At 46.3% G+C, this 12982-nt stretch overlaps 1 protein-coding gene across 1 annotated transcript in view; it reads left to right on the top strand.

The window, feature by feature from the left end:
* LOC146821397 (kinesin-like protein KIF28) overlaps positions 1-12982 on the top strand; it is a 777435-nt gene that overhangs the window by 158171 nt on the left and 606282 nt on the right. The window contains exons 10-11 of the mRNA XM_085609842.1: positions 10746-10888; positions 11056-11174. Coding sequence (XP_085465968.1) covers positions 10746-10888; positions 11056-11174 — 262 coding nt within the window. The remainder of the gene's footprint in view (positions 1-10745; positions 10889-11055; positions 11175-12982) is intronic.

The following is a 12982-nucleotide window of genomic DNA, read 5'->3' as shown; positions in this document are numbered from 1 at the left end:
GGGCAGTGTTCTGTTGCAGGGCGAGGAGTCATAAACAATGGACTTCACGGGAAGGGGAAGAAACCAGTGTCATTTACAACTCCACTCTTTTGACCCCAGCCAGATGCTAGGATTAAGGAAGGAATGAGCAAATGCAAGGGGGAGAGACTAGGGAGATTAGCCATCCTAGGGTTGTGTTTAGCCAGCTCTTCTCTCCCTGCTGGAAAATCAGCCATTATGAATTTGGAAAAATTGGTGCACTCTGGGAAAAAATAGTGCCACACTCTGGGCCTGATTCTGATGCGGTTAGGAAGGCCTCCTAACGGCATTTGCTCAGTCCAAACCGGATTAGGAATGTGTCTTTCAAACTGACCGACTACGATGCGAGTTAGGCATTAGGAATATCCCAATCCAAAACAGACGGCATTTGAAATGACCGATACGTATGGAGCAGAATTGTACGTCTCCATGGGCTGTGTTTCCAAACAACCGAGTACGATGCTGGATTTGGACATCCTTTCCGAATCCTGCTATCTGACTCGAATCGGCAGTCGGAATAACATTTTAGGGGCCCATAGTTTCCCCCTTTGCACCTGGAGCCTTCACAATCAGGCCCGTGGGGGTACCCATTGGTCTTCCCTTACCAGCCATGCACAGTATGGCAGGCATCAGGGGGTGCCCGCCACAGGGTGCCCGCCACAGGGTGCCCAATTTTCCCCAGACACCCCTTTCTTCAATATGAGCCTATGCATCCAGTCGGAACAAAGGCTACCATTGAATTCAATGGGAGTCCAACCAAATTGCATCTGGAAGCATCCGGATGCATCGTACTTGGTCGATTGGACTCTCCCGATCCGATTAGGGGTCTGATTTTGACATGGTTAGGAAGGCCTCCCAATGGCATTTGATCCTTCCAAATCAGATACGTGTCTTTCTGACCGACTCTGAAAGATTTCTGAGCGACCGAGAATGATGCGAGTTAGGTGTTAGGAATAGCCCAATCCGAACCCGATGGCATTTGGAATGAACGAGCTGTACGGAGCAGAATCGTACGTCTCTACAGGCCGCGTTTCCGAACGACCGAGTACGATGCTGGATTTGGACAGCCTTTCCGAATCATGTCATCCGACCCCCCTGCACCCGGAGTCTTCCCAATCGGGGCCGTGGGGGTACCCATGGGTCCCCCCTTACCAGCCATGCACAGTCTGGCAGGCACCAGGAAGTGCCTACAAAAGGGCGCCCGATTTTCCCCAGCCACCTCTTTCTTCGATTGGATCCACTGCATTCGGTCGGAACAAAGGCTCCCATTGAAGTCAATGGGATTCCAACCAAATTGTACCTGGAAGCATACGGATGCATCGTACTCGGTTGGTTGGACTCTCCAATCCGATTCGGTCAGAAACCATTCCCAAACCCATTCAGATGGGAAACTTTCCAAATCACATCAGAATCAGGCACTAGGTTGGAAACCATTCCCAAACCCCTTCGGTTGGGAAGCTTTCCAAACCTCATCAGAATTGGGCCCTCTGCAGGAAGTGGTCAGACCTTTCGGTAGAACCCTGCAACCCATTGGACAGGAGTGACCTCCTGCTTGACCCAGAGAAATTGGAATAAGTATCTGAGAAGGGCAGAGCCCCTCAGATCTGCTGCTTGAAATTTAAGAAAGCAAGAAGGGCAATGCTGGAAGTGTGATATGCATTTCCTAGGGCCTGCACTCTGAAGACTGCACCTTCTGCACCATCTGAAACTACAGCCTGTGGATTACCTTGCTGTAATAGGACAAAAAAGATTAATTTCTGGTATTTTTCTGCAGCAGGAAAACAATCCTGTGTTCACAGGATCCTCACAAAGCCTAGGCACCAGGATGACTTTCACAGCACATAGAAGGGGGAATGTTCTGATGTTACCTGAAAATGTAGAGTGGGATGAAAATAAGCAGAAAATCACAAAGTAAAAGTGCCATATATGAAAAAGGTAAAGGGCAATATGGATCTGGGTGACATTTCCTCGTCCATCACAAGGCAACAAATGCAAAACAATTTAGAATAAAAAAATCAGATGTATTGTGTCTGTCTTTTTTCTTTGTTTTTATTTCAAAGCATGATATAGATATTATACAGAGGGGCTGACAAGAATAGAGGCGTGGAATCGCCAAGGTGTATCGTTATTGCTCAGTGGGCATTACGGATGCTTGACAGGTATTATGGTAGACCGCTGGTGGAATCTTTTCGTTTTCTTTGGCCATAGTTAAGATTTCACATATTTTCTGAAGGCAAGGCTGTTTATCATGAGACATAGGTTTGGAGAGAGCATCAAAGTATTGCTAGGCACGTGGAGAATGACAACCCTCCCATTCAGCTTTTTTTCTAGTTAGCCATTATTATGTGAAAATGGGGGAACAATAGTAACAAGTGATGGAAAGAATGGTTGAATTAATTTAAGACACTGGCAATCGCTTGGATTGAAACTCAATTAATCGTTTTTCACCCACTGTACCACTCTAGACACAGACCAGCCAAATGTGTGAACAACAGTACGTGCAGACATGATTGTGTGCATGTGTGAACATGATTGCGTATATGCTCGTGAGTGTGTGTAGAAATTTGTGTTCGAATCTCAACAGCTTCATTCAGCCTTTCATCCTTCTGAGACAGATAAAATGAGTACCATTGAATTGGGGTAAATGTGTGCATTTGCAAATACTTCTTATTTGTCTGCAAAGAGTGTGGGCACATGAGTGTTGGTGCACATGAGTGTGTGTGTGTGAGCACATGATTGTGTGAAAGTGTGTACTAGTCTGTCTGTGCACATGTGTGTATGCAAAAATCTGTGTTCGAAGCTCAGCAGCTTCACCCTGTCTTTCACCCTTATTAAGTCAATAAAATGAATACCATTAAGTTAGTTAATAAATAAACAATTGTTATTCATTGCCAAGATATCCTAATGGGTCAACTTCCATGAAATCCAGGCAATAGAAGAGATCACTGTCCAGCCAGCAAATCCTTTGACAGTGAATATCAGGGGGGTCTGATAGCCTCGCTCAGTACTCAGCTTTTTCACAGGGGTGGTGGTGGCAGGGGGTGGGTATAAGAGAAAATATTCTGGGGCACATTTACTGTTCTTTCACAAAACACAGCAGGGAACTTGCTGCACTGCATTGTGTGAAAGTGAGAGAGCAGAAATGTGCATATTTACTAAGATATGGCAGACTTCTGCTCTGTCACAGCGCTGGCGCACTTGTTGGAGCCTAGCGTCAATGAAGGTACCCTTGCACTATGGTGCAATGGTGCTTACGTTACAGGCAGAATAGTTTTTGTGCAGGAAGGGATACCTTCCTCCACAAAAACAGTCCTGAGAGGCATATTCCTCTTTGTAGCACACGCTACAGAATGAAACACACATGGAAAGAGGAAATAGCGAGGAGAAGTAACAATATCTTTCCTTGGTATACCTCTATCGGGTAGGCACACCATTTTAGTCAAATCCAGCTTTACGGCCTTTAGTAAATCCGGGTTAGCGTCAAAATGCATGGGTGGATGCATGGGAATGCCATGCTTCAACCATGTAACGCCTACCTTATGCAATGCACCACAAGGCGCAGCATTACATTACATTTTGTTTACAAAGCCATCAAATCTGCCCTTGTGAGGCTTTGTAAATCTTGACTAGCATTTTGCATCGTTACTTCACAAAAAGTGGCTGAACCACAACACAAAATGTTAGTAAATCTGGTCCTTAATTTTTACTAGCTGCATTTATGTAAGTTTGCCTATGTACACATCTGGATCCCACAAATGAGTTTCTTGACCGGTGACCATTTTTTAAACTAAGACCTGCTTTAAAGACCACAGTTAAAATCGCAATGTTCAATCATCCAAAACATGCACGCAACTTGATACTTGAGTGGCACAATGCCTTGCCTTGTACGCCTTGTATGCCATGTGAATGTGGCATTGCATTGTGCCGCATTGTAAAAGCAGTGAACAACGCAGGGTTGATCTTGTTTAGGAAACCAAGGGTAGGCATTTGAATCAAATGTCACCAAGCAAGACCACCATAAATGTACTCCCATCTAGTTAATCTACATGTGGACCATATTCATCATATTGATATTATGTTTTTCCTGAACATTCTATTATACTACTGAGCCAGCATATAGATGAAATCACTTTTGAGTTCTTAAACATATAGCATACAGCACTTTGTGCATGTACTGACATTTTACAACAAACAACACATAGCATTTCACCCACATGTATAGGCATTTACAAAGTCACAACTAACATAAAGGGAAGAACGTACCCAGTGTCCCAAACTCGTGTGTTTGCAAGTCCTACGTATTTTATGGACATATACAAAGTTAATTTAATTGCTTCACGTAATTAATTCCCAGCTGAGGGTCCTGTAGCTGTGCCCCATTTTGTTATATTGATCTGATTGTCCTTTCTTGGGTCTCTCCATGTGAATTATGGCTTTTAGAATGTTATGTGGCCCAGTGACTCCTCAGGAATATCTACACGTTTCGATCTCCTGGTATTTGGGGCAATGGTTGTCGGAGATTTTCTTCGAGGCCCAAAAATCTGCCAGTAGTGTCTTTGGTATGCATTTTAAAGCTGCATTATTTGACTGGGGTATTCTCTAAAGGTTGTGAGGAATGGGTATTTGTCATGCAGACAGCTGTTTATGCCGTCCAGTGTCTGCTGCTTGTTGGCTTTCTAAAAGCGGCACTGTGCCATGTGCTTGGCTTATACAACTGTTAAGCATTTGTTAATTATTCAACTGGTCTTTGTAGCATGCTCTGGTGTGCACAGCTGTTTTGCCAGCTTATGATTCTATGTAATTATTAATCCTACTAACAATATTCCTTACCTTTCCAAATGCCACCCTAATACCCCCAAAATAATCAATCAATCAATCAGGGGTTTGTAAAGCGCAGCTGCTCACCCATGAGGGTCTCAAGGCGCTGTGGAAGCGGACCCACATAGCTCCAACCCAAACCATGCTCCAGGTCACCCTATTTTCTTTTACTAGTTGGGTACCCTACATCACTTCCTGGGACATCTCAGTCTCCCAAATATTATTGAGTATGCTCCATCCTTGGTCATATGATACCACTTCTGTTGTCTCATCAGGATCAAAGGACATGCTATATCACTTCTGCTATCCCCGACTTTTTAGTGAATCAACATTCATGACAACAAGACATAACATATGTGCAGCTATTTTTAGCATTCATGCAAGTAGTGAAATGAAGGTCAATAGCATGCTAGCAAATTTAAAGTATAGCTAAAAAAGATCAAAGTGTAACAAACGTTAACAAAGCCAATAGGTATCATCTAGGCAAGATTGGGATTTTCTTTTTCAGTAAATATATGCAATAGGCATTAAAAGTGTACAAGTAATAAAAGTGCAGACGTGGTCGTTGACGTCTTCTGGGAGGCACTGTTGGCGGGTGGTCCGGCGAGTTTGGTCCTCTTATAAGACCTCCTCGGCAGGCAGTTGTGGGTGGCGGAAGCGGCTGGGCTAGGCTCGGTGCGGCTTGCGGCCGACGGCACACCTGGATCCGTGTGGACCTGCTGACGGTGCTTCCCTGAGGTGGAACCCAGCACAGTCCTTGCAGATTCTCCTACATTGAGGTTGAGCATCCCCCTGGGCCAGCACGGTTCCGCCACCAGCACCTATATCTCTGGAGCTGCTGTCCCCTCCCTGACACTAATCGCAATGGGCAGAGATAAACCCAGCGGGTCTGGCCCCAAACAGGGCACCTTGGATCACTTCACCGTGCCCTTTGGGGGCTCCACGGGGAGCGAGGGGGCCACCTCAATACCTGATAACGCGGCCCTCCTGGTGGCCATAAACGACGCCAGGGATAAGCTGGATGCTAAGATCGGGGTAGTGGGGGTCGGAGGTATCGTTCGTGTGCCACGATCTCCGTAAGGCAGTTGACCGTACCACAGAGGCGGAGACGCGTGTCTCAACATTGGAGGACTCCGTGACCACCCTTCAGGGAAAGGTCAACAAACTCACAGTGGTATCACAGGAACTGGCCTCTAGAGTGGAAGATGCGGAGGGTTGAGCGTGATGCAACAATCTGCGGTTGTGGGCCTGCCGGAGGGATGTGAAGGATCCTCCATGACCCGCTTTATTCCCCGGTGGCTCACAGATATCATGCCGCAGGAACAACTCTCCCAGTGTTTCGTAGTGGAGCGTGCTCACTGGGCGTTGACCAGAAAGCCACCTCCGGGTGAAAATCCCCAACCAGTCATAGCTAAATTATTGAACTATTTCCTAATTATACGCGCCTGGTTCAGCAGCAACGCCAGTCGTTTACAGCGGCAAAAGCGCAGATTACGAGACTTGAATCTACAATACATGCTCCTGTACCCCGCCAGGATGCAGGTAATTTTCAATTTGAAATCACTTTTCTTTGACACACCGAAAGCCGTATTTGCGTGGGCAGAGAAAAGTACTCATCTTAAGCTGCACTCACCTCCACCTCTGGAATCGGACTCCTCCCGCGGATCACAACGGAATAGACCTCATAGGACTAAATCAAAGAGATGCCATAGATGCGGATCGAACAGGCAATCCACTAGTTCGGAGCGCGTCAACTGAGTCCTCCGGTCACATCTTTGAAGTCCAGCCGCTTATTGCCACAGATTGCTATCCACCGAGACAATCCAAATATATGCTTCCTTTGAGTGGGCGTGGATGCCCAGTCATGGGGCGCCAAGCCCGAGACACTTTGATCTCCCCTTGTTAAATGTTTCTTGGGTGGGCAGGGAACCGTTGGTGTAGGGGCCCTGGTCTCCCCTCTTGGGGGCTCAGCGAACCCTGCACCGCGACTGATGCTCCTAGTTTATGGCAGTGTCGGGTGGGGGGTTTTGTGAGGAATGATTTTGTACCGTTTTTATTTTACATTCAGAACTTTTATCTAGATTCAGATGTCATCATTATAGTGCGTTTAGAGATACAGGATGATGGCGCTGGCTGATACAGCCCCCCTCAGGAACCTCACTGTGGTTTCATGGAATGTCTGAGGTCTTCTAAATAAAATCAAACGCAGTGCTGTTCTACGCCAGGCCAAGCGCTATGGGGCCGATATCTTAATCCTCCAGGAGACTTACCGCCTGGGCAATAAGCCCCATGTCTGGCTCGTTTTGGCTTCCATTATATATATCATGCAGGTTTCACCAGTAGAGTCCCGTTTCACTATATAGCCCACAGAGTAGATCCCAGGGGCAGGTTTGTCTTCGTCATGGGCACACTATACAGTGAGCTGGTCACCATGGGTAGTATATATGCTCCACCTCCGCTTGGAGTGACCTTTATTGACAAGATCTCTGGAGTCTGGGGGAACTGCCGGAGGATCTGACCCTCCTGGGAGGCGACTGGAACGACACAATGGGGCTAATTAACCGACAACACAGTACTGACTGCCCACCACCACCGGGTCCCTCTAAACTACACGTACTGGTATCTACCTTAGGCTGGGCAGACATTTGGTGGGATTATCACCCCACAGATTGGAGCTACACATACCTATCCACCGTTCATGGGTCACAGTCCCGATTGGATTATTTCTTCGTACCTCGCATATTTCTCCATAGATTCTCACAGATTGCCCACCTCCCTTTGGGGCTCTTTGATCATTCCCCGATTACTCTAAAATGTCATACTTCCTCTCGGAAACCCCCCTTTCAATGGCGCATGTCCCCTTGGCATCTTCGAAGCCCGGACTACCAGGACATGTTACACGCGGCGATCTCCGATTATCTAGGTGTAAATGTCCCCTCTGCTCCATCCCCGAGCATCCTCTGGGAAGCTCTCAAACCCACTGTGTGAGGGGGCGGAAATTAGCTATTTTACCAAAGAAAGGCGCGCGCAACGGGAGCAATTGGCAGACCTCAAGTCGCGCCAGATGGCTCTAGCCCTACAACTTAACCTAGACCCCAACCCCACTCTTTGACGTAACCTGCTATAAGTGCAACAAACAATACAATAATATCTAATGGGGGAGGCAAAAGAGATTTGGGAAGCGTCGCAGCACCGAATTTACCAATGGGGGGACAAGTTGAGTAAAATGCTCCATAAGCTCTGCCGGGCGGACAGATCCCCAGCTGTGGTCCCCACCATCCGAGATGCTGGTGGTGCCATGTGCTCGTCACCAGAGGATGTGGCCAGGGAATTTGCACAACATTTCACATCACTGTATGAACGTCACAAACAGATCTCAGAGGCCCTGATAGCGGAATTCCTGACAGATATCCCACCTCGGAAACTCACTGACCAAATGCGCGAACAACTGGAGGCCCCCATCACCCTAGACGAGTTGACCTGGGCCATACATGCCTTACGCTTGGGGCGGGCCCCCGGACCCAATGGATTCCCTATGGAATTCCTGTGACCGAACATGCACCTAGTAGGCCCCCACTTACTGGTGGTTATGTACGTGATGGATGGTTTTAAGCATCTGGACATCTTCGTGTCACCATGCCCCAAAGTCTCATGGGCGCAAAATATCAATCCAATGCTTCTGAGTCTGAATGGCGAAAAGACAATCAGGTCCTCTCTTCCCCTGTCCCTCTATGGGCGATTGGCCATCTTTAAGATGGTGTCTTTGCCTCGAATTTTATATTGACTACAAAATTTCTCCTACACAATCCCACGATCCTGGTTTGCGCAAGTGAATGCCATACAAAATACATTTCTCTGGTACGGGGGTGCGATTAGGGTCGCACTCCGCACTTGGGTACAATCTACGTATTGCGGGGGGATCGCAGCAGCGGACATCTATTCTTATTATGCAGCTTCTCATCTACTCATTGAAAATGAATGGTGGTATAACTCCCCGTCTGACCCAGCTTTCGCAATAGGGCAAACGGCAATGGAAGGGACCCCCCTCCTCCAGCTCCTTTACAGTGCCATACGATTGGATTTCCTACCCCTGCGAGTAAAGTGGTGATACGGCTGTGGCAAAACACAGTCCGACAGATGGGGTGGTGAGGAACGTTGACTCAAACAACTGCCTAATGGCAAGGCACATACCTCCGTCCAGTTGCAGCTCTGGCGGGATTCCGCGGGTGGGACCTGGTGGGGATATCGTCCCTCGGTGATGTGATGCAGGGCACCACACTGAAATCCTTTTAGCAACTTCAGGCGGACTATCAACTACACAAGACGCAATTTTATAAATACCTCCAATTCCGCCATGCCTTGACCCCCCTGGTTCGCACTCTTGGGACCCTTCCGGAATTCCACCCATTAGAGGGTCATCTGCTGATGGGAGATTTGGGCCTACATAAAATTAAGCAAATATACCAGACATTGACAACCCATACACAGACAACGTTAGATAAGACACGTCGTGCGTGGCAAACTAACATCCCTGACCTGACGGACAACGACTGGGCTGAGGCCGATACACGGTATTGCCTGATACAGTTCAAGTATCTCCACCGCACATACTACACTCAAGACCAACTCTGGAAAATGGGGGGGTCATCCAGTCCCCTACATGTTTACGGTGAGGGAGGGAGGATGGGACCTTCCTACACACGGTTTGGAGCTGCACTGCGTTGCAGCTCTTTTGGAGTAAAATACTGTCCTGTTTAAAAGTACTATCATGGGAACTCCCGCTTGACCCGCGACTTTGTCTCCTGCACAGTACAGATGATATTGGGGTCAATAAGTATAAGCAACATTTATTGTTTTCAGCCCTCATTATCGCTAAACACGATATCGCCCAATTGTGGAAAGGGACTTCTCCCCTGACCCTAGGCAAATGGAAAACTGAACTTGATAGATGTATGGGGGCAAAATTGCTGTAGCCCGTGGCTGCCCCAAAAAACACAGAAAAATCTGGACCCGATGGGCGACATATCGTGGAAAAGATCTTACACCCCTGCCGTCCACAGACCCATGATAGGTGACCCCCCTATTCCAATGTTCATTCATCGGACCACTCCATATTGTTTGATAACCCATCATTCTGCTAATGTATCATGTGCACATTTATTGAGATCTAGTACAGTCTGCGTTTTGTTTAAGTTATGGACCCTGCACGTTTTTCAGGCCTTCAAAAATATTCAAAATATCGGAACTCCTGCTAGGTTTTAACTCCTACAGGTATGTATAGGGCTGCAGCCAGAATTTCATTCGAATAACCAAATAAAAGTTGTTGTTAACAAGTAATAAAAGTGAGAGGGTGTAAACCTGACTGTTCGCTTGCACAATGATCCACTGCAAAAGTACATTAATAACATGAATTGAAAGCATAAATAAAAGAATAAATTGACCTACTAGCCATGGTGCTGAAGTGGATTATTTCTTAAATGGATGTGCACGCGCACAGTGCCATCATTGACAAAGTAGAGAGCCAATCATTTAAGTAGCTTGACCCTTTGACCAATGCTACAGTGGGCGGAAACAAAATGCGAATGACACTTGAGCATACCAATAGATGAATAGAACTGACCTAAAGCCTCAGTATGCGTGTTTAAATATATAAAACATTAGGCTGCCTACAGCTGTCTGCACCAAACTTTAGAAGGTAAACTTACAAGGATAGTATCCCTTAAATCTTAAAGTATTATCCTTGCAAGATGACATGTTGTCATTTTGTCTTTATAAACAAACACGCTGTGCCATACCGAGAAACATTTTTATTTTTTGTCTATTTCTCTTTACACACTATTTCCTGAGATTATATTTTGCCAACATTGGGCATGTTGTGTTAAACTATTTTAATTTTTTTTTAACAACAGGGCAAAGAAGATCAAGAACAAAGCGGTGATTAATGCAAGCCCAACAGAAAAGTTGATCAGAGAACTCAAGTCTGAGAATAACAAATTGTTGACCAGGCTTTCTGCACTTGGGAATTCTGGGAAGAAAGTGGAAGAAGACACAAGTACGTGCTATGGGTTCCATTAATTGAAACTGCATAATAGGCAAGGCTGTACCATTTCTCGTAGTGGTTATATATTTTATTTGTCCGTCCTTCAGAACATTTACGTTGTAATAGTTTGTGTTGTTCCTAAATTCACTTTTGTATCAAATGTTTGACTTTTTCGGCAGGAATCACTATTATGCAGAATGTGCAAAGAGATAAGAAAAGGGTGGAGGATGTGCTCTTATGGCTGGATGTGGCCTTACGGCTAGAGCTCCCGACTTCAACACTGTGGAACCGGGTTCGAGTCAGGGCAGGGACACTCAACATTCTGTGATTATGAGCAAATCACTTAATCACCCCGTGGCTAACAAAAATGAACGTGTCCTTTGGTAACTCAACTGCTGCTCATGTAAAGTGTTCTGATACCTGAAACCTTCAGGTCAAGTTCACACAATATAAAACTCCAGAAAAAAAATTATAATTTGGTGCTGGTTACCAATGAGCCCTCCCCGTTAATATGCATTGCATTGCATTCTCTCTCTCTCCTGTCGTTCTCTTCTCCCTCTCTGATCGCTTTCTCTCTAACCCTGGCCGTAGTACTACGCTACGCTCGCGGAGCGTGCGTAGTTTTCACCATTACGCGAATTGCATGTAGCACAGTGCAAAAACGCGTAGTGGGTATTTTTTGCTTGCTCGTGCTCCTCAACGTCAAGTTGGCGACCGCGAGCGAGCAAAATCAACATCCCGGGGAGACTTTTTCCTCGTTTGCGATCAACAACATCAAGTTGCCGATCGCGAGCGTGGAAAATAAACCTCCCGGCGAGTTTCTCAACGCAGGGTGGTCGGATTTCCCATAGCGAGTGGTTACGTATGCTTATGACCGCTCGCGATGAGAAACTACCAGTCCGCGTTGAGAAAGGTGCCGCTCGAGTACAAATCTACTAGAGCGGCAGAAAACAACCGCTTGCACTGTGCAAGATGCCGTTTGCAATGACTGCACAGTGCGGACAAGCATCCGGCACTGTGCAATCAGTGCGAACACCATTTCCCTACAGCACCACACAGTTTGCGTAAATACGCGTAGTATACGTAGTGCGAAGTGCACTTCGCGTAGCTATGCGTAGCGCTACTATGCAAACTACGCCCAGGGTTATTCTTCTCCCTCATGCAGGGTCAGGCAGTGGCCGATGAGCTGGTCTGGCAGGAAAGCCTGTTGGCCATATTTTTTTTTACTGTTTGTAGGTCTCTTTTGTGGTCTGCTAGGCTAATTTTCACTGTGATTTCTCTGATAGTAAAACAAACATTGACTGCAGAAAGCTTAACTCCATGCAGTCTTTCATACCTCGCGAAAAACATATATAGCTTGTCTTTACAAGTTCATACCTGCACCAATTTGCAAACATTGGCCCCTTTTTTAGCTATCTAATTCACTAATGGCGACTACATTTATTTTGGTGCCTGAGCCTATTTTAATTTCCAGCCCAACCCTGCATCCCTCCCACTCTTTCTCTCTCTCTGGAAGCATCCTCAAATTAACCTTGATAGCTTGGGAATGTGATAGAGGCACCAGGAATGCTCCTGGGCTTTTCAAACCCAGCTTCCAATGACTCCAGCCCACTAGGGAAATGCCTGGCGGAATAAAAGGACTGTCTTGGCCCAGTGCTTAATTTGAGCCGATGTTTCCAGTGCCTGGCACAGGCCCTTAATTGTTAACATCTGCACTTATGACAGTTCGGCACACGATGGCACTGTTTGTGTACTTTTGTGATGAGCACAACTACAGTTGTTTAATAATTCAATGCATATTAAAAATGACTTCATGCCTTGCACCCAAAGCTTGGGCGGCTGGTCTAGTCCTTTTTAATGTATACCAAAAAGTCTGAATTGTTACACTTGTAGAAGTGTGATAGTCAGTAGTTGTGTTGGTACTGTCATTGGCAGCCTTGCCAGGGAGAATGGGTTCTGCAAGCTGCAGCCACCTCCTGACACGTGCACCTAAGCCAAGAAATCCAGAACGCAGTTCCTTATTAGTAGACACACATTTATATTGAGAGTTGAGTATGTAGTTCATTAATATAACATGGTGTCTATATAGGCATGCTAGATTAGCCT

Source organism: Triturus cristatus, chromosome 6, assembly GCF_964204655.1.
Source record: "Triturus cristatus chromosome 6, aTriCri1.1, whole genome shotgun sequence".
Lineage (NCBI taxonomy): Eukaryota > Metazoa > Chordata > Amphibia > Caudata > Salamandridae > Triturus > Triturus cristatus.
This window is presented reverse-complemented; position numbering and strand designations above follow the sequence as displayed.